The 26,924-nt window shown below is 52.6% G+C and overlaps 1 protein-coding gene across 1 annotated transcript in view; it reads right to left on the bottom strand.

The window, feature by feature from the left end:
- Positions 1 to 26,924, bottom strand: part of LOC144730165 (unconventional myosin-XV-like) — a 105,347-nt gene that overhangs the window by 13,338 nt on the left and 65,085 nt on the right. The window contains exons 31-52 of the mRNA XM_078610765.1: positions 25,619 to 25,939; positions 24,845 to 24,978; positions 23,851 to 23,939; positions 22,484 to 22,574; positions 21,086 to 21,202; positions 20,296 to 20,354; positions 18,964 to 19,089; positions 17,581 to 17,709; positions 16,529 to 16,619; positions 14,533 to 15,207; positions 13,633 to 13,819; positions 12,780 to 13,080; positions 11,686 to 11,728; positions 10,069 to 10,188; positions 9,356 to 9,492; positions 8,316 to 8,375; positions 7,367 to 7,442; positions 6,688 to 6,803; positions 5,719 to 5,837; positions 4,980 to 5,121; positions 4,417 to 4,531; positions 730 to 962 (exon numbers count right to left, since the gene is read on the bottom strand). Coding sequence (XP_078466891.1) covers positions 730 to 962; positions 4,417 to 4,531; positions 4,980 to 5,121; positions 5,719 to 5,837; positions 6,688 to 6,803; positions 7,367 to 7,442; positions 8,316 to 8,375; positions 9,356 to 9,492; positions 10,069 to 10,188; positions 11,686 to 11,728; positions 12,780 to 13,080; positions 13,633 to 13,819; positions 14,533 to 15,207; positions 16,529 to 16,619; positions 17,581 to 17,709; positions 18,964 to 19,089; positions 20,296 to 20,354; positions 21,086 to 21,202; positions 22,484 to 22,574; positions 23,851 to 23,939; positions 24,845 to 24,978; positions 25,619 to 25,939 — 3,481 coding nt within the window. The remainder of the gene's footprint in view (positions 1 to 729; positions 963 to 4,416; positions 4,532 to 4,979; positions 5,122 to 5,718; positions 5,838 to 6,687; positions 6,804 to 7,366; positions 7,443 to 8,315; positions 8,376 to 9,355; positions 9,493 to 10,068; positions 10,189 to 11,685; positions 11,729 to 12,779; positions 13,081 to 13,632; positions 13,820 to 14,532; positions 15,208 to 16,528; positions 16,620 to 17,580; positions 17,710 to 18,963; positions 19,090 to 20,295; positions 20,355 to 21,085; positions 21,203 to 22,483; positions 22,575 to 23,850; positions 23,940 to 24,844; positions 24,979 to 25,618; positions 25,940 to 26,924) is intronic.

Genomic DNA, 26,924 nt, shown 5'->3' with positions numbered 1-26,924 from the left:
GGTAAAGTCACGTAGGTAGAAAAAAAGTGCAAAATAATATATCACGACGTTTCGATCGAAACACAAACGGTCGTCCTCAGGCGGAAAAAATAATCCAGCAGTGGAACTGCTGAACCAGGAAGAACACAGCGAGAGAGCTGTTACAACAAGAGGTTATATATGTGGCGAGGGGCAAGCAGGCGGGGTCTGAGCTGGAAAGGAATTCCATCCCCGCACGCAAGCACGTCAGGTATACAGGAGGTCGTGGGTTCGATCCCGACCATGACGCCTGTATATTTGGAGTTTGCATGTTCTCCCCGTGGTCGCATGGATTTTTCGAATCAACGTGCGTTTAGAGTATTTGGCGGCTATACATTTCCACGTGCTAAGCAACTTCGTTGAGCTATCATATTGCGGCCAGGTCGTTTCTGAAAAAGAGCTGTACAGTTCAAAGAGCCTTACCAGGTAAAATACAATTTTTGTTCTTTCATTTTCATTATTTTCCAGATGTTGTCTCTAGATGGCACCAACAGACATATCACGTATGCATGTTTGCACGTGCTTCAGGCTTTAAAGGCCCTGGCTAACCGCACTTCCCCTAACAGCCTGTTCAAAATCTACATTGGGCAGCAGCGTGAAATATCAGCACAGGAGGAGGACATCGCCGAGTCTCAAAGAATGGACGGGGATCGACCGGCTGTGAAAGGGTCAACGCTGCTGCCCGCTAGGGCCGCCCCCCCCGACTCTTACCCTCGAGCGACTGCTGGAGCTGTCTGCCCTGTGGCTGAGCGCCGCCGCGGCCGGGGCCGACGCGACGGCGACGGCCACGGCGCCCGACTGCGCCACGTGCATTGGCGGGGGTGTCCAGCTCTCCTCGCGGCGCGGCTCCGGCTGCGAGTTGGCAAAGTCCGGCGGGGCGATCGGCTGCACGTAGTCGGCCGGGAACATGCCCGAGCGGCCGTGCACCACGCCAAACTTCCAACCTGGAGGGGGGCGGTAGGACACGGATAACGACGGGGTCAAGGGGTCGCCGTGGCGATGGGTCTTCAGGTGCAGGGGTCGGCAACCGAAATAACAAACAAAGAGCGATTTTTTTCGAATTCGGTACAAAACTCAATAATTCGAGAGCCGCAATGCATCTCGGTACGTGCAGTAGACGCATTACGTGACGACGGAAGTCCGTAAAGAGTCGCGTGCGGCTACGGAGCCACAGGTTGCCGACCCCTGTTCAGGTGAAAAGACTCCACCACCCCGTCTGCGAGAGAGTGTGTGGCTGGCGGCAGACGGTTCTTGGCGGGCGATGAAGTGAATGGGGTGCAATGTTGTAAACAAAAATATCCGTGGTGGATTATCCGCGGTTGAGGATTTAACCCGTGCTCAGCCGCGTGATTTGTCCGCGCGCCGGTGGCTGCTCCTCACTCGTTGCGGGTCGGTGACTCGGTGCCCACGTGACCGCAAGGACGTCGGCAAGTTCAAATCGAGCACTTTAAAAAACGACACAGGAGGACGACGCACTCCACGTAAACAACCCCCTTTTTTGTACCCCAACTTGCTTACATTCAATTAACCTGTGCACTCGCTTTATCCTCGCTCTCGGGATAAACGAGCGTTGGCTGTACTTTACACGTATGGACAGTGCCTGAAATCAAGCTGCTGTGGAATTACTGCCGGGTGTTTTGTCCGTTAGTCCACGTCCAACTTGAAAACCAAAAGTAGTGCGAGAAAAACCAATACCTCAAATATCTGCAAATCATTTTCCCTCTTTCAAAATGCAAGGGGTATTTTTATTTATTTTGTACGTAAGTGCGCCGTGGCCAGACCTGGAGAGGAGGATTTTTTTTTCTCAAATGGAAGAAACTACCAGCACGACAAATGCCGCCTCATTGCCATCTGCGAGGCACGTAGCAGGAGGCGCAATGAGACGGTGAACACACGTGCACGTTTGGACAAGTCGCCAAGAGAGAGAGAGAGAGAGTAGGGACTGCAAACCATTCACAATATATCGATTGTGGAAAACGGACAATCGTGATGTCTGCATGCGGTGGCAGAGCAGCGCTGAAGGTTACCACCACAGGTTGTCAACTAATCAACTCTAACGAGCCACACAGCATGGAGAGATCTTTATCCAACACTGGAATGACCAAAGGTTTTTAATTATTATTCCTATTCACGTAATTTGAAGTCGCACACCGCTCTATATTGTGAATACCTATTTTGCCTTCACAGACCAGAGATTATTAAAGTCATATTTTTGGGGTCTTTCGGTAAAGTCAAATTTCCTACCCACTTATATTCCTGCAGTCACGAAAACTTTAAGTCAAGATTACTAAAGTTGTTGTCGATCCAATGGACGATGGCGAGCCACTGTGCTATTCTATTCTAGCGCACAATGGCAATGTGTGGTTGAGGAGCTAAATGCCAATGTCGAGGTCTGCTGTTGACCACGATGAGGCGAGACAGAAAGAGTTCATAGAGTTTGAACAAACAACAGTTGGCCTGCTAAATGCTCCATAGTTTAGCTTGCATGGCCACAGTCGCACTTACTGCTGTCGTTTGTCTTAAATTTTCCATCTACGTTGAAGTTATTGAATTTCTTTCGCACCGTACGGAGCCAACCTTGCTAATCGGAGATGCGCACATCCTCCTTTATGCTCATCGGACCGTTGACATTCTGACGATGGTGAGGCACTGTTAATGAAATAAGATATAAAAGACATACCCGGCCACTGAAACCTTTCGGCATGTTCTACTGGGCTCGAGTTTTCTTGTCATAAAAACATTTAAAAATAAATCGCTTAACAGCTGTGATAATCAATCCGTAGAGACAGTACAATTTGGCTCGGTGACTATCTATCCAATTGCTTTTATTTTCAGTGTGCCAATATATATTGAGGTGTTAGTCGAATATCGGGAGGCAGTGCTGTATTGTCGTTGTGCGCAATAGCCACGGGTCGACTTTATTTTTCCAGGAGAGAACCTGGTAAAATAAATAAAGTCTACAATATTTCCAAAGATAAAAGAGTTCAAAGCGAGAAAACACAGGAGCCAAGGGTCCGGTTCGTTGCGGAAATCGGCAACAACAACAAAAAATGCCACAGCACTCGAGCACTGCACACGGGAACGGGCATGCGGCGCACCCCGTCCCCAATACCAAACCCACCGACACACTTCGCCTCCCCGTGGACGTCTTCGAAATAGTTCAGCGTTTTCCGGAGCACGCAGCCGTACCTGGCTCCTGCACGAGCCGGGCGAGCAGTCCCGAGGAACAAAACGGGCACAGCGATCGCGTGGGCCCAGCCCGTTCAGCGTGAGAGGACGTCTCTCTCGCAGGCAACAGTTCACCCACCGCCTCCGACTACCCCGCTACCCCAACACCGGCAGCGATTCGATGAATATCCACACGGTCATTGGTCGTGATGTGATTGCTTTGCTCTTCTAATTTCGTCTGCTGTTTTTCGTGTCTCGTTTGCGCACTTTTGTTTCCCCCCACCCCATTGGATAAAAGTAACGTGACCATGTACCCAGGATGCATTGGGACTCGTTTGGTCAAGGTGCCCCCCACACCCCAAACCATCCATGCCCTGATGGTGCTGCCCTGATGGTGCTGCCCTGATGGTGCTGCCCTGATGGTGCTGTCCTGGCTGCCGAGGCTGTCCCTGGGTTTCGTCGTTGGTGTTGGGCCCCGGACTGAGCTCTTTTCTCTCCCTCTGTGATTCCCTCTAACCCCCCCCCCTCCTTACCACCCCCCGCCCCCTTAATCCTAATGGGATTTTGAATTTCGACAAAAACGTCCTGAGATGCTGTTGCATTTATGTTTTTTTTTTAAGAATCAATAGATCAACAAAAAATTGTAATTGAAAATTTTTTTTTTTGTTAAATTACTCAATCCCCTTTAAAAATATCAAACTGCCTCCTGAAGGCAGGAAACCCCCTGCAAGCCACGCCCTCTGTGACGCGGCTAATTATACCGACGACGTCTCTCCAAGCCTCGCCCGTCCATCACCTCCCGTCCAGCAGCACGCGTCGGAACAGAGGCGAGACCATGTCCAGCCAACTCTTCTCGTGTCGTCCGTCGAGCCGAGCAATCGAAACGATAACCGTCACTTAAATAATCGTGTTCCAGCCCAGCTCGAAATTATCTGCCCAATAAATCCACATCGCATCGTACGGATTTCCACAGGGGGATCATAACAAAGCTATGGGATTCATCTTCTTATTTTATTTTTATAATTTTATTACTTCCCTTCTACGTGACTTTACCGAAAGAACCAAGAAGATGAATCCCTGCAGTCACGAAAGCTTTAAATCAAAGCTATGGGAGCCTGCGGAGGGGGGGGGGGGGCAGGAGATTAGGAGGATGGGGGGGGGGGGCAGGGGGGGGGGAGCGGGGGTGGGGGGGGTGGCAAGGGGATCGGCAGGCGGGGGGGCAGCACCCACCTTCCTGCATGGGGGCGGCTGCGGTCTGCAGTTTGATGACGTCTCCCTTCCTGAAGCTGAGCATGATTTTGTTGTCGGTGAAGTAGCTCTTCACAGCAATCACGTACGCAGAGTTCTGCACGACAACAACAACAACAAGATACATCTCACTTGGGTGGGGTGGCGGGGGGCGGCCGAAGCCCTAACCCTAACCCATGAGAAGTAAAAGGTGCAGCCCTGCAATGGCTTGCTCACGCCACTGCTGGTGGACGGGCATCCACCACGGGCAGCTCCTTGAGAACCCACGCTCGAGAGCATGTTTTTTTTGTTTGCATGTTCACCATAAGTACATGTGGTTAACGCAGACATGATTCCTTGCAAAGGGTTTCTGTTTGGTGTGTTAACATCTTACCACCTGTTTTAGTGCCAGAAAGGGTAAAAACCTATTCTTATACACGTACATCTTCTAATAACACGATCTCTCACGGAGGCCCTCATCCAAGAAGAACAGCTGCTGCACAGCCCGGCCTGGTCCGGTCCGGCAGGGCGTGAAGCCTGAGGCCTAGCTGATGAGGATCGCTCACCCTCATGAGCTCGGAGCAGTAGAAGTCCACGAGCTCCTTGATCTGGCTGGCTTTGGGCGAGTAGATGGTGATCTGCTCGTTGCGCATCGCGAACTCCAAGGTGACCTTGTTGGCGATGGTCACGTAGAGGATGTCGGCGTAGCTGTGCGAGAGGTCAAAGAGCACCACGGCGGCTTGGGATGAGGAAACGATTTGGGAAAACTGCCACAACTTTTGCAATGTTGTTTTTATTATTATTATTATAATTTTTATATCAGCGTTGGAAGCGTGGAAGTCTGCAGTCATTCTCAGCTGATGCAGCGATGTGGTGATTGTAGAGATGTGAAAGAAAACGACAAGATTTGTTGCTTGGCTTCTGCAGTGGGAAAAACAACACCGAAGCCTTCTGGGCCCCGCCGGGGATGGCTCGGCACGGCCCCGACATGGTTCAGTTGTGCAGTGGAAAAAAAGTTGCTCGTCTACACCACGGTGATTCGGCCTGTCTGAGCAGTGTTGCAGCTTGTGCTGTACCAGGGATCGGCAAACTGCGGCTCCGGCGCTGCGTACGGCTCTCTGAGGGACTGCCTCGTGACGTCATTTATTCAAGGACCGCCGTCTCGCATTAATCACACGGTGCATTGGGCCTCTTGAAATATTGAGTTGTGTTTTTTTACTACTACCGAAATTGAAAAAAAAAATGTGGTTCTTCTCGTCGTTTTGTTTGGCGACCCCCTGGTCTAGACCAGCACACCCCGCTCACCTGTAAGGGGCTAGGACCTTGATGTACATGGTGTTAGCCCCGGCCAGCTTCACGATCTTCACCAACTTGATCCCCTTGTGGGATACGGCCAGCATCTGGATGTCGATTCCGATCGGGCCCTGCGTGGAGAGAGAAAAAAAAAATGCCCAACTCTTCATTCATTCGTCTTCCTTACTCTGGTACCGCCACACTGGAAGGGGGTGACCGAGATAATGCTGGCGGGGAGAACGGTGGCTATGCATGTGGGATCTGGCACTGTGGAGGCAGCGAGGGTCGGTGGATCACACAAAAATCCACTTCTCGTAGGCGTCGAGGAGGAGCCCGTACGCTGGCTTACCTGTTCCATTTGCATGGGATAGAGTGTTGCTCCCTCGCTCCCGTGGGTTTTCTTTGGGCACTCCGGTTACCACCCACACGAAAAAACCCTCATTAATTGGCCGGTTACACCTTAATATAGGGTGCTTCAAAAATATGTTAACACTTATATGGGACTTTTGTTTGTAATGGAAAAGGAACCGATAATACACTGTAACATGAAACCAAAGGTATGTTAATAGCTTCAAATAGTCAAAGTCTCCAGTTGTTCGCCATCATTGTCAACACGTGCCTAGAACCTTCTCTAGGTGGTCTCCAGAGCCCGGAGGCACATTTCTTGTGGCATTGTTGCAAATTCTCAGAAGTGTAAAAAAAATGTTGAAGCACCCTGTATATAGAGGACTGCAGAGCTTGAAGGGGGGAATTTGGTGCCAGTCTACGGCCTGGGCCACTCGTCTATAGTTCCTCGTCCTCCTCACGCCTCCGAGTCGTCCTCTCTCGCTCTGCGAGAGCGAGCAAACGCTGTGCAGTGGCGGCGCAAGTGTTACAAATAAGTTGAAATTATTATAAAAATGCGGATGAGTTTTTCGCCCCCCAACTAAATTTCTTCCCTTCTTCTCCCTGCACCTCCAGGAATGAGGGGGCGCTGCTCACCGCCGCGGGGAAGAGACGGGAGAAGTAGGTATCCCACTGGTCCCGCGCGGCCATCACGATCCTCTTCTTCACCGTGTCGTCCTTGGTGGGCGTGTTGGGCGTCACCTTGCACTCGTCTGGACGCAGCGTGACAAAAAAAAGTCAACGCCAGACTCGCCGTCGTCGGCGGGCACGTGACGGACGCGTTGAGCCATCGATTCAAATCTTAAGCCGGTTCGCGCCGTATTAAAAAGAGAGCGAAAAAAAACAAGGGATAATCCATTATGGAGGTTTTTTGGGTTATAACGCGTAAAAATATTAATGTGTCGTTAAGCTCGCCACCACCCGACACAGCTCATTTGTAAGGTTTGTCGCGTAAACAAAATGCGCCAATCCATTACTAGTTCAACGCACCGGTGTGTTGAAGATTAAACCCACAACATTTACAATTCAAGTACGATAGCCTGATGAGGCTCGCCGTTGGTCGTTGTAAACAAAACGACGACTTCTTAAAGGCTCTCCCACCTCTCTCGTCTAGCTTTTTGAGCGACACCGAGCTTTCCGCGGCGCCTTCAGAGCACGCGGTCATTCACGGCCGCGTGAAATATCGCGCGCGTTATAAATTGCATTGTCGTCGTCGTCGTATAAAAAAAAACGTGAATCAAATATGGGCAAATGTAGGGCTCAAACGACCACCGACCCAGCAAGATCCTCATCCTGTGGCACTCCTCCTTGGTGATCCTCATGCAGGAGTTGGAGAAGGTGTCGTGCACGATCTGGGGAAGCACACGGATGCGCCATCAGTCTCGACCTCGCGTGCGTCAAGTTCCTCTACAAAAAAAAAAAACCGTCTAGGTCAGGGGTCGGCAACCAAAATAACAAGAAGAGCCATTTCTTTCCAATTCGGTACAAAATTCAGTATTTCAAGAGCCGCAATGCATCTGAGTACATACTGTACATACGTACATATTGTCAAGAAGCAGCCCGTAAAGAGCCGCATGCGGCTCCGGAGCCGTAGGTTGCCGACCCCTGGTCTAGGTGCTTTCTGGGATATCGGGCGTGCATTCCCTACACTTTAAACACGCGGGTAAAAAAAAAGTGGCTTTCCGGCCGCGCATGGAACGTCAACCAATAATTAATGAGTCCACATTTCTGAATAACGGGAGATTAATAGAGCGAGATGGCATCATGGCGATGAATCGTTGATGCAACCTGCAGGGAAAATGTGCTCTCATAAATCGCCACGGTTTCATCCATGCTGGGATGGCGACGGTGGCATTCAATGTTTAAAAAAATATATAAACTATTTTATTTACCAGGTCAAGCCCCCCCCTGCGCTAAAAGCTCTGTTTCAGAAGCAACCTGGCCACGTACGATAGCTCAACCAAGTGGCTTATCATGTGGACAATTTTATACCGGCCAAATAATCGAAAACCCACGCGTTTACAATTCAGATTCGTGTGAGCACGTCGAAGCATTGACCCCGTGACCTATTCCCTGGAAAAGCCACTCGGTGGCAGCTCAGTGCTCTGACCCCCAAGCCACCCAGACCACCACGTTTCACAAACGAGAACCGTGACCCTGATCCGCGTCGTCATCATCGCCGTCGTGCGAGCAGTGGGAGGTGGCGGGGGGGTTCATCACGGTACCTGCTGTACCAGCAGGTTCAGCACGGCTGGGTTGTTGAGGCTGTCCTGGGGGTAGAAAATCTGTGGGGGGGTAAGGGGGGGGGCAAAGTCTCTTGTCACCAAAGAATGTGCGTTGAACTTCTTTCACACCGTACGTAGCCAACCGTGATAATCTGTGGGTTTCTATGGGTCTGTGGGTCTCTGTGTATGTACTGCATGTTGAACTTCTTTTGCACCGTACGTAGCCAACCTTGCAAATCGGAGGTGCGAGGGAAGGCCAACAAACTAAACGCAAAAAGCAGTTCTCAAGAAATGAGTGTTCAATCTAGATTATTTAAAAGTGCATATAGCTCCAGTGGCTTCCTAATATCAGAAGGAAGAGCATTCCAGACGGCCGCGGAAGCAGCGCATATCTGAAAGCGCCGTGCGATGATGCGGTGACCGTATTTTGTTCGATGGCTGAGCCAAAAGCCGCCACCCATCGCCACCGCTGCAAGAAATGTTGGCATGGATCAAAGTTCACGTTTTATTTGTGTGACCAGGGGGGAACTCAGGAGCACCAGGGCTGAGGCTCCATTTGTCAGAGTGACATGGGTCACCAACATGACAAAACGCAAAAGTAAATGAAGAACAGCCGGGAGGGGCTATGGCCATTCTACACAGCACATACAGCACAAGGCCCATTGCCTAAAACATCACCTTTTTCAAATATATTTTTGTCCTTTGAAGACCAGAGAGCGTTTATTGACGAACGTGTTGAGTTTGTTGTCGCTGTTAATTGTGCTTGTGCCCCACTGCCAACGCAGCAGCTGCAGCAGCATCACCAAATAATTTCTTTCATTTCGCTACGCGTCCGTCCCATGCGTATGTCTCTCACGTCATCACACCTCTATCTTGTCCACTCTCGCCACATCTCTACTTCACGTCGGTATCTCCTCTGTCACGTTATTGGGAGTTGATGAAGTGAAAGGTGGGGGGGGGGGGGGAAACATTGGACCAGCAGATCCACCGGGAGCAAGCGAGGACGGAGCGAGCCGGTGTGGGAACGGAGCGAGCCATGCCTCTTTGCGCAGGAAGAGCTTCCAGCGCACGTCCGTGTAGCTGTAGAAGTCTTCGTTATACCATGGATGCAGCTCCGTGTGGATTCGCTCGTCTTCGGCCAGACTCGGGCCGCCCCCGCGCGGCTCCGCCGGCCTCACTGGGCGGGACAGCGACGATGGTGGGGAATGAAGAGAGAGGGACGCGGTGAGAGAGAGACGTGGTGAGAGGGACGCGGTGAGAGGGACATGACAAGAGACACTTGAGAGAGGGACAAAATGAGCGTGGAACACAAAGACACGGTGAGAGGGTGGGACACGACTAGATTGAGACATAGTGAGAGGGAGATGGCAAGAGAGAGACACGGTGGGAGAGAGATGGCGAGAGAGAGACACGGTGGGAGAGAGATGGCGAGAGAGAGACACGGTGGGAGAGACACGGCGAGAGAGAGAGACACGGTGAGAGGGAGATGGCGAGAGAGAGACACGGTGAGAGGGAGGACACGACTAGATTGAGACACGGTGAGAGGGAGATGGTGAGAGAGACATGACTAGAGAGAGACACGGCGGGAGGGACACGACTAGATTGAGACACGGTGAGAGGGAGATGGTGAGAGAGACATGACTAGAGAGAGACACGGCGGGAGGGACACGACTAGATTGAGACACGGTGAGAGGGAGATGGTGAGAGAGACACGGCGAGAGAGAGACGCGGTGAGAGAGACGCGCAAGCTCACCTCCGTCCATGACGTCGAACCGGGGCTCGGCGGGTGGCTTCGGCGCTTCGACGCTGGCGGCTCCGGGCGAGGCGGTGGCTCCCAGGGCGGCCGCCACGCGAACCATCGCCTGGGTGAGCGCTGGCGGAGCACGGACACGGAACGCGATGCCCCTCTACGCGCCGCGGTCTCACGACACCCCCCCACCCCACCCCGCCTGCGCCGTGCCGTCTGCCGTGACGGCAAGCCGGAGCGATGTCCCCACTCGGTGGTGCCCCAGCTCGTGTTTTAAGAGCCCCCGAAGCTAGCGGTGCTGTGGTGGGGGCGAGTCTAAAAATTTAAATAAACACTTTTTTTTTTACCAGCTAAGGCCCATACTTAGCTACGTAGCACTTCACCATTGGAACCTCCTTTGCCAGTAGCAAAATATGATAATTGTTTTTTTACCCTTATATCTGGCAACAAAACTGACACCTTTTTTTACAAGCAGTCATTTTTGCATTGACCACAATACCTGCGGTCGGAATGCAAACAAAAAACAGTGCATACATTATCAGAGTTGCGATTTTGTTTGCATTTCAACCGCAGATATTGTGGTCAATGCAAACATGACTCCTTGTAAAAAAGGTGTCAGTTTTGTTGCCAGATAAAAGGGTAAAAAAAACAATTATCACACGTAGCTCTTTTTCAGAAACGACCTGGCCACAAATGATAGCTCAGCGAGGTGGTTTGTCACGTGGAGATTTAGAGCAGCAAAATACTCTAAACGCACGTTGATTCCAAAATGTGGAGGGAAAATCGGAGGACCCGGATCGAACCCACGACCTCCGGTATACCAGGCAAGGTAGTTAACATCTCGCCAGGTGACTTCCTCGCAGGACGGTGCTCGTTTTATTAATGCCAGACGGGGCGATTGACCGAGTCAATCCCTGACAACCGGGGTTTGAACTCGCAACCTTCCAATTGCGAGGGGCCGCTCGCTCACTCGCTCGCTGTACAACCAAGCCACCTGGCCAATGCTTCAACGTGGCAACCACAAAGCAGAACGGTGCCATAACACGCAGTGGAATTATTCGTGGCAATGATTTTACTACCCAATGTCAAGCCGCTGCTCCACGGCAAGCACAAAATGCTTTGCCGTGGCCAACTCCATGGTCGATCTCGAGTTTCCACCACAGCTAATGCATCGCCCGCATTGGATTGCTGGTGACAACTGGCTAAAAACTTGATTGAATCCTATGGCGGCAATCAGAAGAGCACCTGCCCGGGCATGTCGCTCAGTGGCCTCGCTAACAGCACTAACCGGTGTGTTGGAGAGCCAAGCCACAACATTTGCACAGTGAGCACGACGTTTCACCAGTAATTACAACCAGCTTCATCAGGCGACAGCCAGATTTGTGGAGAAATCCTCCTGTAAACCAAACATCTAAAGGCCCAACAGGCTTTCGAGCAGACTCGAGCTTGGCTCCGCGCCACTTCGTCGGTGACTTCTCGGCAAAATGTGGCACGTTTTAAATTTCATCATCATCATCATTTCCTTCCTCGCACCAGGGCCCATGACCCGCTCCGCGCGAGGCCGTCGCGCTCACTGTGCAGCTAAACGAAGCACCCCGAGGCGCCGCGTGCAAGGGTCCTTACTTGCGCTGACCTTGTGCTTCCTTCCCAAGGTGTTCATGTTCGCCTGCGGGGGACGGACAACGCGCTCGTTGAGTGTGCGCGGCGGCCCCGCGGGCGTGACGCCGCGATGCCAGCCACGCACTCGTGCGCCGTGCCGGCATTCGTAGGTGCTGCTCACGAACTGCACTTGCCCCAACAGTCTGTTAAGGCTATGGGATCAAGGGGGATCTTTATCTTTGTCAGGCCTCACACAAACGAGGGCTTCACACCGGGCCCTGTGTTTTTGTCGTCGTAGAACGACTAAACTATGTTTCAACTATTAAACTACTTTTCTTTATTTTACCAGGTAAGGCCCACTGAGCTATGTAGCTCTTTTTCCGAAGCAACCCGGCCACATTTGATAGCTTAACAAAGTGGCTTGTCATGTGGAAATGTATAGCGGCAGCCAAATGCTTTAAACGCTCGTTGATTCTAAGTGTGGAGGGAAAAACTGAGAAAAATCCACACCACCACGGGGAGAAAGACACGCAAACTCCAAATATACAGGCATCGCGACCTCCTGTATACCAGGAGAGGAAGTTAACATCTCACCACCGAGGCGAGATCGTAACAATATGAAGGGAGCCCCACATGGCGTTCTGCCTCGGGACTCCAGGAACCTCTGGCCGGCCTTTATTGAGACCGACAGCGGAACGCACGACAGATCGTGCCATTCATTATTCATTCTGTTCAGTGTTCAACACGTCTCAAGTCCGCTTGACATTGATTGGTGTTGCACCGTAGGGTCGCAGCAGTGGCTACATCACAGCCACACCTAAGCCTATTCATATTCTTAGGTTTTTTCGGTAAAGTCACGTAGATAAAAAATTTAAATTAATAAAAGTAAAATAAAAATAAAATTAAAATCACGACGTGTCGGAGGCAACACAAGCTTCCGTCTTCAGGTGGAACCGTCACAGCCACGACAGCTGCATCAAGTGAGAAAAATTCCAAGAAAACAGTCCTTGTGTATATATATACTGGTTGAGGGTGGGAGGAGCCTGCCGTACGTCACGTGTTTGCCCCAACCTCTCTAATGAAGCTCACGCTGCTGGGCTTGCAGCGGCCGCTCCTACCTGAGGCGCCGGAGGCGGAGGAGGAGGAGGCGGCGGAGGATTGGACGGCGCGCTGGCGGTGGTGATGCCGGCTGCAGCCGGTGACGGCGGCATGGGCGGAGGGGGCGGCACGTTCTCCGCGGCCTTGGCTGCCGTGGCGGTGGTGGGGGAAGGCGAGTCGTGCCCGGAGGACGTGGCTGGGCTGGTGCTGCCACTGGCGGTGCCTTGCTTTGACCACTGCTTTGTCTTCTCGCTGAGGATCGTCAGGGCCTCCGAGCGTGGGTCCGATCTTTTCACGAACTTGGGTTCGGATCGCACGTTCCTGGAAAAAGACGGAGTGCACGAGCCCGCATGAGCGGCTGCTATGGAGTGCAACTTGTGTATTTCACCGTCTCTGAAAGAAAGGATACTGAAATGTAGCTGGGGACGAGTGAACTCCAGAATAATGGTCTTGGGCTGGCTCGGGAAAATTCGACATGCACGACGTTTTTTGTTTGTGAAATCAGCCGAAGAGGAATGCCGGCACGCGGAGGGAAATGTCGGGACGTTGCGCCGAGTGGCACAAAGCGGTTACAAACCCCCAAAACGCGTTGCCGTGCAACGAAACCGCGAAAAACCTTATCTTAATGGGATTTATATAGTGCGCTTTACAGAGAAATCCCGACGCTACGACGGGTGTGTGAATGCAATGGTGAATAAAATAGATGAGAGGAAGCAGTGGGCACAAATCTGCGACGCGTGAATCCGGTGAGAGCGAAATCGATGACAGTAAATGATGACGAATGCCCTATGGGTGGTGGACAGGCGGCGGCCAAAACCGCCAAAGCGCCCAGCGGCCCGTGGGGGTGTTCCCGCGAGAGATACTCTGCCGTACATCTTCGGGATGATCTCCTCCGGCTTGGGAGGCGGCTTATTGTTGTACATGCGGATGATGTGCTTGATGTTTTTGGTGGGCTCCGGCGCGCTTCTGCTCGACGCCACGACCACTTGAGGCCTCTCGGGGCTGCGGCTTTTATCCCTGCGCCAAGATTTGGAGTCGGGAACGTCTTCCTGCTCGCAGTCTGCACGCGGCACACGCACGACGTTCGTTCGTTCGCTCACCGCACACGCGCACGGCCCGTGTAATGAGGGCCTCTCCACACGGTGGTCAGGCACGAAGCGTAGATGGTGTGAGAGCGTATAAGAACAGTACAACGATGGAATTTGCTGCGCCCCGCAGTAACCTACGGCAACCTATTCCACGTGGCGGTTCCCCACCCAAGCATCATCCGTGCTCAACTCTGCTTAGATTCCGAAATCTGATGGCACCGGGGGGGCATTCCGGGCGATTTTGTCTGAATAAAAGTGGACGAATTAAAGGTGGCCAAAATCAACGTGCAGTTATCAACTTTCTTTCAACCAGGTTCAGAGACCACGCTCGCTGAATGTCTCTTTCGCAACACGCACCACCAGAGTGACGAAGTACTATCGAACGACCCCCATGACCGACGCGGCATTGGGGAGGCCTTCATCCAGCAGCGGATTGAGTTAACAGAATTAATTTTTTTTTCTACATCTTGCCTCCTGCACAACGCACGAGCCGCATGTAGCACGCCGCTTCGGGAGACCACTCGAGGGTTACTCGGCTGCTATGAATGTCCACGTGATAAGCCACGTCGTTGGGCCTGTCAATTGTCGCTCCTGACAAAGAGCTCTGCAGCTCGGAGGGCGTCACGTGCTAAAATAAACGGAGCTTAAACATCGTTTTCAGAGCAATCTCACAAAATGGTGCCACCTGTGTCCGAGTTATCCTCTTCTTTATCGTCACTCTCCTCGCTGGAAGTCGATGATCGCTTCCGGTATTTAGCGGGCGACTTGTTGAGTGGAGGAGGTGGAGGCTTGGCGGTGGACACTTTGTTGCTCTTGCGAGTAGGAGAGGGTGATCGCCTCCGGTATTGAACGGGTGACTTGTTGAGTGGAGGAGGTGGAGGTTTGACGGTGGACAATTTGTTGCTCTTGCGAGTAGGAGAGGGTGATCGCTTCCGATATTGAGTGGGCGAATTGTCGAGTGGAGGAGGTGGAGGCTTGGCAGTGGACCCCTTTTTGCTCTTGAGGGAAGGAGAAGGTGATCTCTTCCGGTATTGAACGGGTGACTTATCGAGTGGAGGAGGTGGAGGTTTGGTGGTGGACCCCTTTTTGCTCTTGCGAGAAGGAGAGGGTGATCTCTTCCGGTATTGAACGGGTGACTTATCGAGTGGAGGAGGTGGAGGTTTGGTGGTGGACCCCTTTTTGCTCTTGCGGGAAGGAGAGGGTGATCTCTTCCGGTATTGAACGGGTGACTTATCGAGTGGAGGAGGTGGAGGTTTGGCGGTGGACCCCTTTTTGCTCTTGCGGGAAGGAGAGGGTGATTTTTTCTGTGGTTGCACGGGCGACTTGTTGAATGGAGGTGCTGGAGCCTTGGCGATGGAAGCTGTAGACAAAGACACACGGCGTCACGCGTTACCCAACTCAAATAGAACTCGTTGGCCTGTCGCCGCATCTGCTGCACTAAAAGTACGCTGCCCACTGCACATCTTTGATTACATGCTTTTACCTTAAATCAACAGGGAAGTTTAATCTCTCTCGCGACCCCATTCCTCCTCCTTTTAGGACCCAACCTCTTTTTACTTTAAACTCCTGCTTGAGTCTATTTTGGCTCCGCCTCTTTAGGCTCCACCCCTTTCTGTTTCGGCCCCACGCCTTCCCCCCGGACACAGGAGCTGGGTCGATATTGGTAGCGTTGGGGGCAGAGGTCGCAATTGGGTACCCGATACCCGTACCCTACCCGATACCCGGCTACCCGTACCCGGCCGGGTATCGGGTATGGGTACCCGTACCCTACCCGGCCTGGTACGGGTATGGGTACCCGTTTGCGACCCTGGTGCGGCCGGGTACGGGTAAGGAATCAAAACCCGTTTGCGACCTCTGGTTGGGGGTTTCTAAAAGGGGGTGGAGGGGAGGAGGTAGTGGTGGGCGGCGACAGTAGCGGTCGGGCTGCGGGCAGCTTCACGACGGCCAGAATCCATCTCAGAGCATTACAGTAGAGCAAGCGGGGTTCTTCGCGTGCCACAAGGCTAACGTGTGCCGGCAGGCCACCACGCGACGTCATACGTCACGTGGTGTCTTGACGTCACTGCGTGTCACGTACAGGAGTGATCACGTCGCAGGGCGTCGTGTCATTTCGCCTGTGCATCGTCGTAACTCATTGGCTGTGATGTAGCCACTGCTGGATGAAGGCCTCCGCGAGCCGTAGCCGTATCTCACGGTCTTTCTGTGCGGCAACCCATCTAACGCCTGATCTCATCGCTCAGCTCGGTAAATGTTTCCCCACGCGTGTACAGCCAATTACCTATTTCGGTCTTGCTCAGCGCACTGCAGTTTTCAATCAAGTTACCAGATGATCTCTGTCTGCGCGCTCATTCCGACCGGTTGACATTTCAGCCTCGTCATAATCACGCCGAGGCCTTCGGTGGTGGTGGAGAGCCATCGCCGTCGTCATACGCTCGACGACATGTGCCCGCTTATTGTCTTGTTTTTAACGCTACTTCGCTGACAAGAAACATTGCCCTCGCAAACTACGCTCACAGGAATAACGCCGCCTGGCAGGTGCCGTGATGTTGCCGCGACGCGTGTTCCAGGGCCGGGGGGGCGGGGGGAAGGGATGGCAGTCGGGCGGGAGAGAAATGGATCCCGTCAGGTTGTAAAGGAGGTCGATTCGTGTCCCAAGCCAGCGGGAGCAACGATGGACTTACCACCCCTGGAGAAGCGGTTGATTTTGCTGGCGATGGCCATGGATCCACTCTGCGAGTCGTCGGGCACGTGGCGTCTGGGCGATGGTGGGGACTGCACGGGACACACACACAGCAGAGATGCTGCTGTTATGCGACAACAACTATATACTTTACACTATGAGACCTCCTTTAACAATGGCAAAATATAGGAATAGGTTTTTTACCCTTTCAACTGGTACAAAAACTGACACCTTTATACAAGGGATCATGTTTGCAATAACCACAACACAAGCAGTCAAAATGCAAACAAAATGAAACAACTCTGATGATGATAATGATATGGTCCAACACCAATGGAGACTAGGCTCTAAAAAAAGCTGTCTCAGGTGTGGACCAATCAACTTCAAGGACAGTGCATATCATCATTATCAGAGTTGTTTCTTTTTGTTTGCATTTTGACTGCTTGTGTTGTGGTTATTGCAAACATGATGCCTTGTATAAAGGTGTCAGTTTTGTACCAGTTTAAAGGGTAAAAAACCTATTCCAACTATTTACTTTGTAAAGCCCCCCGAGATCTAAGTACCTCGTTTTCGGAAGCGACCTGGCCACATATGAGAGCTCAACGAAGTGACATTATCATAATGTGGAAATTCATAGCAGCCAAATAATATAAATGCAGTCTCGAGATCGAACCCACAACCTCCTGCATACCAGGCGAGGGAGACATCTCACCACCGCGGCATTCCCAACTACAACTACAACAGCAGCTACAACAACTACTACTATCGCAACATCGTCCCCTTCGCCGCAAGAGAGATCTCTAGAGAACCCCTCTAGAGGGTATTTTGCCTACTCTTCCATGGTAACCAGACGCCTTGGAAGAGGCAGGAGTACCGACACTTTACCCCACCACACGAGACAAGCCAGTTGACTCATGGTGGTGCACCCATTAATATTGCTGCGTGAACGGAGGCTGTGGGAATTCAAGAAACTCGCCCAGTTACTTCGAATGCGCTTAACAATGCAGTTGTAAGCCACGTCCCGTGCGTGCATGGGTGGGTGGTGCGTCCAACCTCATCCGAATCGGAAGCAGCAGCAGGAGGAGCAGGAGGAGGTGGAGCAGGTGCAGGTGCAGGAGCAGGAGGAGGAGGAGCTGTGTAGAGCGGCACTTGCTGCTGACGCAGGCCCGTGTTCCTCAGAGGCTGCGAGGGGCAGCACACGGCAGAGCTCGCAAACGGGTTTTGATTCCTTACCCGTACCCGTACCCGGCCGCACCAGGGTCGCAAATGGGTACCCGTACCCGGCCGGGTATGGGTACGCGTACGCTACCCGTACCCGTACCCTACCCGAAATGAGTGACAAACGGTTACTCACCGGTGACTCACGGCCTACCCGTACCCGGCTGCACCAGGGTCGCAAACCGGTACCCGATACCCGTACCCGGCCGTACCCGTACCCTACCCGTACCCGGCCGGGTATCGGGTAGGGTACGGGTATCGGGTACCCGGTTGCGACCTCTGGCACACGGCGGAGAGAGCGTGGCCCCGTCACGCACAGACACTCGACGCTACCAGCGGTGGTTCGAGTGTTGAGTTTATATTATTTGTTACGCGAGTGGTTACGTTTAGCCAGTTACCCGGCGAAGTTACAAGGCAGATCCGTGATGCACGAGTACAGCAGCCAGGCTCCGCGATTCCAGAATCTGAGTCTGTTACACTTTTAAAATCGCATCTTAAAACTCACCTGTTTTTACTACAGGCTTTCTCCGTAACATAGGCTTCATGCAAAGCGCTTTGAGGCCTTATGCAAATTGTGGTATTATAGAAAAGCCGAGTTTATTATTATTTCTTATTATTTTTGCGTAAGTCATCTTATAATAGTCATAATACAGGTAGGAACAACAGGTTCCACACTGCCCACCAGGGATTAGTTGTCTGTCTGTCGTGCATATTTGTATGTCGTGCACGAATGCACTGTCCAACCAAGTTCCTACCTGCCCACTCCGAAGGAACGTGTTAACAAAGAACCGAATGCAGTTCCATCAAGAAGCCACTCTGCCCACGGAGTGAAACGTCGGCCGCCGTGCCGAACAACATGCGGGCACAACCTAAAATCTCCGCGGTGGTTAAATGTTCACTACCTCGCCTGGTACACAGGAAGTCGTGAGTTCAATCCCGACCCTGACACCTGCTGCTGTATATTTGGAGTTTGCACTTTCTCCCCGTGGTCGTGTGGATTTTTCTCCGGGTCCTCCGGTTTTTCCCTCCACATTTAGACTCAACAAGCATTTGGAGTATTTGGCTTCTGCTATGCATTTCCACCTGATAAGCCACTTCTCGCTGAGCTATCGTTTGTGGCCAGGGCGTATTCCGAAAAAGAAAGAGCTAGCCAGCTCAATGGGCCTTACACCTGATAAAGTTTAAAGTCACGTCAGAGAGCCGAGATGTACTCCACACCCTGTTGAAGCTGTGAGAAGATGAAGCTTGGGCTGTCCTCATTGCCGCCTGCTGCTGCTGCTGTTGCTGCTGCTGCTGTTGCTGCTGCTGCTGCTGTTGCAGGGCCGCCGCAGTCATCTGCTGGGCCTGGCACGGGGAACAAACGTGGCCGGAAACGCCGATTATAACTTCGGTGTCCTTATGATGGTGGAGCTGTTTGAACGCGACCGTGTCTGGGTGTGTGGGCGGTGTTCTGCAGTTCAGAGAGAGTTTGCAGATGAGGGAAATCCATTTCGTACGGTCGCATCGGGCGACCCCCTACCGGTAATCCTTACATGAGTAAGTCAGTAGATCTGGTACCCGTGCCACTATTCTAGCGCAAAGGCTATCACGAAGGAGCTATGTTAATGCCTTGCATCGCAGAACATTCATGACTTGGGTCTTCGGGTCAATTGACCAACGGTGAGAAATCCGCGTTAATTGCTTTGGCTGCACTGCTCTGACGGGCGTCCCGATTCAACGATTACATTTCACCGGATTAGGGGCCGTCCATAAATGACGTCACGCAATTTTGGACGATTTTTGACCCCCCCCACCCTCGTCACATGGCGTCACAAAAAGTGAGACCCCCCTCAAATATGACGTCACAAATCTCTGCCCCCCCCCCCAAAACCATATTTCTATTTTGAAAATAAAACATGCTTCAAATCGCTTTAAACTATTGTCATTGTAGTGTGTATTTAATGTGGCGCTGCACTCTGATGTTGTAGGAGTGTTGTTATAACAATTAGTGTTGTTATAACAATTCTATATTTATCTAAAGTTGCCCATTTTTATGTGACGTCACATTTCTCAAACTCACCCTCGTCACAAATGTCTGACCCCCCCCCCCAGGTGCGTGACGTCATTTATGGACGGCCCCTTAGTAGCGCAGTGCGCTAACCGCTACACCACCGCTCCCCACACCCCCACTCAGTCACTCCCCTCCGCCTGACCTTGGCCCCGCCTACTGCTAATAGGCTCCACCCACCCCCCCTCTCCCAGCCCCGCCCACTACTCGAGTAGCCCCGCCCTTTGCTGGGTTGTCAGTTGAGCACGAGGTCACAAAAATGTTGAACCGGAGAGAAAAATCCCAAATTTCGCACGTGATTCCAAGCACCGGGACAGCCTTGTTGATACCGGGGGACTCTCCCGGCTGAACCAGGATGTTTGCCAGCTAGATACCCGATGACCCATACAGAGCGACGCCGCTGCTGCTGGAGAGTATGCACGGTACGTCGAACTTCTTTCGCAGCGTACGTAGCCAACCGTGCTGATCGAGTCGGGGAGTGTGCCGAGTGACGCTGAGCTCACCAGCATCATGGCTTGCTGGTTGATGAGGGCCTGTTGTGCCATCATGGGGTCCATCACTCCTGGAGACGAGAACAAAACATCGGCGTGGCTCTCACGGAGCGTTATAGGTCGTGGTGTCGAAGGTCGTGGTGTCGAAGGTCGTGGTGTCGAAGGTCGTGGCGTCGAAGGTCGTGGCGTCGAAGGTCGTGGCGTCGAAGGTCGTGGCGTCGAAGGTCGTGGTGTCGAAGGTCGTGGTGTAGAAGGTCGTGGTGTAGAAGGTCGTGGTGTCGAAGGTCGTGGTGTCGAAGGTCGTGGTGTCGAAGGTCGTGGTGTCGAAGGTCGTGGTGTCGAAGGTCGTGGTGTAGAAGGTCGTGGTGTCGAAGGTCGCGGTGTCGAAGGGCAGTGAGACGTGCGCTTAATTTCTTAAATCACAGCTTATTTTTGGCTGTTGTCGTCGTTCAAATCATTACATCGATTAACGAGCGCGTATTACCCGCTCTGACGTGGGGATCGCAAATCGTGGACGTTGAGCAAAGGAAAGGGAACGGAAATGACGCGGAAAGTGCACAAAGAAGCGGTGAGAGATGCGGTCCTTGGATGACACTGACTGACAGGAAAAGAGACACAGAGATTAGAGAATAGACACAAATTAGAAACATCACATTGATTTTTAGGATAAGTAAGTGGTGCTGGGGCAGGCCACGTCATGGCCAGCAGGGACGATGGCCGAGAGCCGAGATTAACAACAGGGTAGGCATCCGAAGGAGAAGGAGCGACGAAAATGGTCTCTTGTGCAAGAGCCAGAACGCACCTGGCATTGCGTTGACTTGCATGCCCATGGGTGCCATGCCACCCATGCCACCCATGGGAGCCATGGGTTGCATGCCTTGAACCATGTTGGGCATCATCGGCATCATGGGCATCCCCACTGTTCAGAGACAACAGGCATCATCAGCACGGGCATCAACACGCAGACACATGCGCCTGCTCCTAATGTCATTCCTTCCTTCCTCTTGAAGCGTTAACTCCGTCAGCACCTTCACCACAACGGGTCGAACCATCCACGCACGATTCGATGAATTGTCGCAATTCAGGGGTCTGCAATTAAAAGCTTCAAATCAAGATTAAAATAAAATTTTAGTTTTTTGTTGTTGTTCCCCGTTGTGATGAATGGTTGTCCTTCCCCCGCATCTCCGATTCGCACGGTTGGCTATGTACGTGGCGAAAGAAGTTCAACGTCCACGCGCACGTGATATTGCCTCGAGTGGCTACAGGGATGCAATGAAGTAAATAAATGCAGCATATATGATTTTAAAAATAACAATAATTTACAGCCCTTCGTCAGGACACCACTGCTAGATGAAGGTCTTCTCATGCTCCGTCAGTCACGTGGGGTCCAGTTGACCATTCCTCACCACGCTGGTCAATATGGGTTGGTAAAGAGCGACAGGGCTGGACTCCAGAAACGGTTCTGATATTCGTCGCCAATAATCCCAGCCGTGGCTGGGAATCGAACTCAGGTCGGTGGGTTTATTTTAGCACGGTGCACTTGTAAGGCAAACATTTAGATCGGCACGTACGTGGTAAAAACTGCATTAAATTTGTGCACATTTACACGATTTGTAACGCCTGTAATTACGGAGACTGTCGCGTTACTCTCGCTGCTTAAAATGTACTCTTTCACCCCTCCGTCATCACATCTCTGACTGAAACATTCATCACCGGTGACATTCTCATAACGGTCCCCGTCGTCACCAGCTACCGACACTGCGGCGGTGATGGGGGTGGTCACTCACTCACCAACTCACTCACTCACTCAAGTGAATCCACGCACACACACAGTGCCATGTGATGGGGTGCAACTCACCTCGCAGACTTGGTCCAACACACACACGTGGTGTGTGGGAAATGGGTGTCGCTCGCTCACTCACCCACTCTCGTGACCCCACACACACAGTGGGTGTGTGGGAAGTGTCATTCACTCACTCACGTGATCCCAAACACACAGTGGGTGTGTGGGAAGTGTCATTCACTCACGTGACTCCACACACACAGTGGGTGTGACGGACACGACACTCATTCACCCACTCACTAAGTCACACAATCAACGTGACCATCCGCACACAGCGAGTGCGACGGGGCGAGTGGGCGGTGTCAGTTACCCACTGCCGTGACCCCACAGGGATGCGTGCGATGGGGCTTCACTCACTGGCGTTGGGCATCTGGTTTTGGTTGACCTGGTTGCCGTTCCACATGCCGCCACCTCCCTTGAGTCGGTTGGACAGGTGGCCCGGGGTCTCCTGCGAGTAACCGCGCGAGCTTCAGTACGCCTCTCCCCCAGCAGGAAAAAGACTTCGATCGATGAGTCGGTAAAGCCATCGTGTAAAGTGACCATCGGTCAATCAGGCAAAGCTCAAAGCACGCAAAGATCAGTGTGCTCCAATGGAACAAGGTTTGATCAGTTATTGGCTAGCAACGATGTTTGTTCCATATCACTCAAACTGAAGTGTTTTTTAATCCACGGCAAGCGCCATGGTAAACATAATGAGATGATATTTGCGCAGCTATTTGTCACCATGGCTGAGGCTATCATCTCACGATATGATAGGATCCAGTTTGATCACCAGTGGCTGATACCAGGATTCGAGCCCAGTGTCTCTGCGATACTGGCTCTCCCAGCGCTTTGACGTCCAAGGCACCCGGACGCCCCACCACCTCCGTATGTTCACGTCGCATCATTAATCGTCTGAAAGAATAACATTTCTGAAGGCCACTTCAAGCGTAATAAACCGTTGTATAAACGTTTGTACAGCAGTCTAAATCTACCAGCATCCATCGATCCCTTATCAAGCAAGCTCTGCGCCATTGAAAGCCGCGGCAAAGCTTTCAATGGGTGTGCACAAAAAACTACGTTCCAGGCAAAAGGTCTCTCTCCTGTCTGTGTCACAGATTCGTTAGCGAGCTCTGTTTGACGAATGTAGCTAGGGTACTCGGAGTGCACAGAGCAAACACATCCATTGCGCCACATCCACCGCGATGGTGTGTGGGGCCTATCGGCACGTGACCTGACGCTGATAAGGGCCGCCCCACGTGTGAGGATTGCACGGCGACCGCGATAACGGGAGCGCGTTCATTGCCATCGAGCGCCCGTCGTGCCAAGTCGAGTCAGATCAACGGCGACCATTTGTGGGAGCCTCGGCGCCGATACAGCATTTGGTGCTTGAATCGTCAGCTGTGCACGCGTGTTGGCCTCCTCCCCATTCCGATTCCGTTTCTCGATGATGTACGTGTACGTGATCGGAACGGAAAACGGAAGAAAAACTTAAACAAAATAACTTCATCGGTAGCGAGGCTCCCGCGAGGCCACGCGGGAGGGCGCGTGGCACAGTTTGGCACGCCAGCTATCGTAGCGCCCGTGCGGCTACTGTTCTCTGCGGTGAGTAACAGTGTCTTTAAAAACAGCGGCGCTGCGCTTCCCTAAATAAAATGAGATTCGGCGGCGAGCGGCACAATCCCCCCTCCATCCTGCAACTTGCAGACGTCTCGGACCGGGGAAAGGGTTACAGATGGCCTTACCCCGTGGCTCATGAGCGGGTCGAAGAGCGTGTCCACATAATGGTTGATTTCGTGCTCGGAATACCCCTCGCCCCGACCGTTGAACGGTGCTGCGATGGCGACAACAACAAAAAAACGACACGGGGAGGAGACGTCTTGGTGAAGCCTCCAGTGACACGAGGCGCGGCAGAGACACGTGGATGTCACTGTGCAATGTCGGCCCTAGAGAGGCACGGCATGCGGTGTATTGACATCACGGGCACCACGTGTATGTGGATGCAGTATCGGCCCTAGAGGGGCTCGGTGAGCACTGACTGACAGTGCTGGATGGCACCACGCTCTGCGTGCAGTGCCGACCTTTACAGGACAGGGTGTGAGAGTGCCGGCCACGGGAATGGGGTTACTAACGGCCATGACACTCTGGTTGACCCCGAAGGACACGTGACCGGTTGAGTCTACACAGGGCCCCCAGGTGGGGGCTAGGGGTGGTCACGTGTCAGGGTCGAGATCCTGCTCGAGGATTCTAGAAGGTGGGCGTGGCTAATGGCGGAGCTGGCCACGCCGCAGAGGATATAAGCCGGGTCCCCCAGAGGGACCGGCTGCTGTTGTTCATCCTGAAGAATCTACGTTCTACGTCCTACATAGTCACCAACACGTGCACCCGGACCCAACCTGTGGTCCGGTCCGTTGAGGCTAGTTAAGTGTAATTAGCATAGTTAGCCTGGTGGTCACCACCATAGGTTCTTATTCTGTTAACCCGAGTGTTGGTGTTAAAACATGCGTTGCCTCCAAAGAGGACGTCTGCAACTCAGTTGAACTCACTACAAAGACACGATTCGTTTTTGGCATTTGAACATCTTAACCCAACTGTTTTATCGCCAGAAAGAGTAACACCTATTCTTATATTTTGATACCAGCAATAAAGGTCCCACGATGCGATTGTTGTGGACCTTGCGCTGCAAATCTCGCGGCAATTAAAATGGTGGAGGGGGCTGTTGAGCAGTCACAGGGTCACCTGGTGGTTGGTATCCCCGCTGGTCGAAGCCACTCATGGCGGGTGGGTAGTTGGAGCGAGGAGGCAGCGAGGGAGCGAACGATCCTGGGGGCGGTGGGATGAACTCCACGTAGCTGCCTCCTCCCGTCGTCATCCTGCCAACGACGCGGCGACAACGACGTCATGGGGATGTCGATGATGTCATGGCATGGCAACGATGTCCCGGATTTTATTTTACTTACCCCATTCTTTACTTCAACCACTGTCATCTTATGCACAAATGTATCATGGTTGCAAAGCGTCTTGCAATAAGGCGTCGTGTAAATCTCCCTGCGACATAAGGTCAGTCGTCGTCATCGTCGTCGTTGTTGTCAACAAGTCCATAATACAGGTTTTTTTGGGGTAGATCGCGTAAATATAAATGTGTCGTTAAACCCGCCACCACCCGACACGGCCAATTAGTAAGGTTTGTCGCGTAAACAGAACGTGCCAATTCGTCACTCGTACAGCACACAGGTGTGTTGGAGAGGGAATCCACAACATTTACCATCTGAGCACAATCTTGTGGATTTGCTCTCCAACACACCGGGGTGCTGTACTAGTAACGAATTGGCACGTTCTGTTTACGTGACAACCCTTACAAGTTGGCTGTCGGGTGGCGGCGGGCTTAACGACACATTGATATTAACGCGGTCTAACCCCGAAAAAACCTTATGTCATGGATGATAGTGGTCGCGAAAGTCTCCTACGCGTTAAATTGTCAACGAGTGTCACGCGCGATGGTCGGGCACCCACGGGCTGCTGCTGCTGCTGCTCAGCTGGTGGGGGAGAGGAGGGGGAGGAGGCGGAGGCGGCGGAGGCTGCGGGCTGACGTGCGAGCTCCCGGCGCCCGCGAAGGCGCCGCCACCGCCCCCGCCGTGCGGTGTGGGCGATCCGGAGCCCAGGCCGGATCCGCTGGCGGAGTGGAGGAAGTAGGAGGGCGGCTTGCGGAAAGTCTGCGGCAGCTCCACGTCGCCCAGCAGGTCCAGGACGTAGTCGTGACCCGCGAGCTCGCAGGGGCCGGCGCCCGCGTCGTGCATCGCTATTGTCCAGCCGTGGCAGCCTTCCGAGACGCCCCTGTCGACCCCCGCGACCGTCCGGGAGGAAGGAGGGGGTTGGAGGACATTGATTTCATTTGGCGCGCTTCACGTCCAAGGTTATGGGCATTCACAGGTGCAAAAAAAAAACGACAAAATGATGACCGAATAGCGCTCATGATTTGGTGAACAAACCTGAGACCGATTGGGGTTGATTTATCACCGAGAAGCGCTCGTTCGTTCAATCACTTCTTGCCTGTGGCGGCAATTCTACTTTTGTATTGTTTGCGCTGTTTGTTTTGGTGCCGTTATTAATTTGTTTATTAATCTCTCGATTTTACTTGGTTGTAGTAGGAGTTTCACTTGCTTGGTATGTACGTGCGTGTGTGTGTGCGTTGGGGCTTCTTTCGCAGCGTGCATAGCCAACCGCTTACATGGGAATTGGTCCTTGCATTTGATTAATGTACAGCGTTGCGGGACGCTGTTGGGCATGAATGACGCTGCTGTATAAAGTGAAATTATTATTATCACGCCTCCGACTGACGTCGTGACGTTGACTGCACTTCTACGCCGATTCACCCGGCGAACAACGACAGCAGATGTGGAGGTAAAGGGGCAGCCCTGCAATTGCTCGTTCACGCCACCGCTGGCAGAAGGGCCTCCACTGGAGGGAGCTCTACACGGCCACCCTCTGGAGAACACACTTTGGCCTACTTGTCCACCGCGGTTAGACATCTTGGACTAAAAAAAGTGAGTACCCACACTTTACCCTACCACATGCGGCCTGCCAGTTGACTAACTGTGGCATTCCCATTTGTACTTCTGGGTGATGGAGGGGGGGGGGGGGGTTTAAGAAACCTGCCGTGCCAGGCGAATGAACCGGTGACCTCTGCATTGCAAGTCCAGTGTGATAACCGTTGCAGCAGCAGCAGCAGCATCCCAACGTTGATCACCTCGAGTCTCCAACAGTCTCCCTCTCTGCCCAGAGGAGGCTCTTGGAAGTCCCAATAAAGTTTGGAACTTAC

This window comes from Lampetra planeri, chromosome 35 (assembly GCF_965212315.1).
Source record: "Lampetra planeri chromosome 35, kcLamPlan1.2.h2, whole genome shotgun sequence".
In the NCBI taxonomy this organism is placed as follows: domain Eukaryota; kingdom Metazoa; phylum Chordata; class Hyperoartia; order Petromyzontiformes; family Petromyzontidae; genus Lampetra; species Lampetra planeri.
Note: the sequence above shows the minus strand (reverse complement) of the source record. Positions and strands in the feature narration are given on the sequence as shown.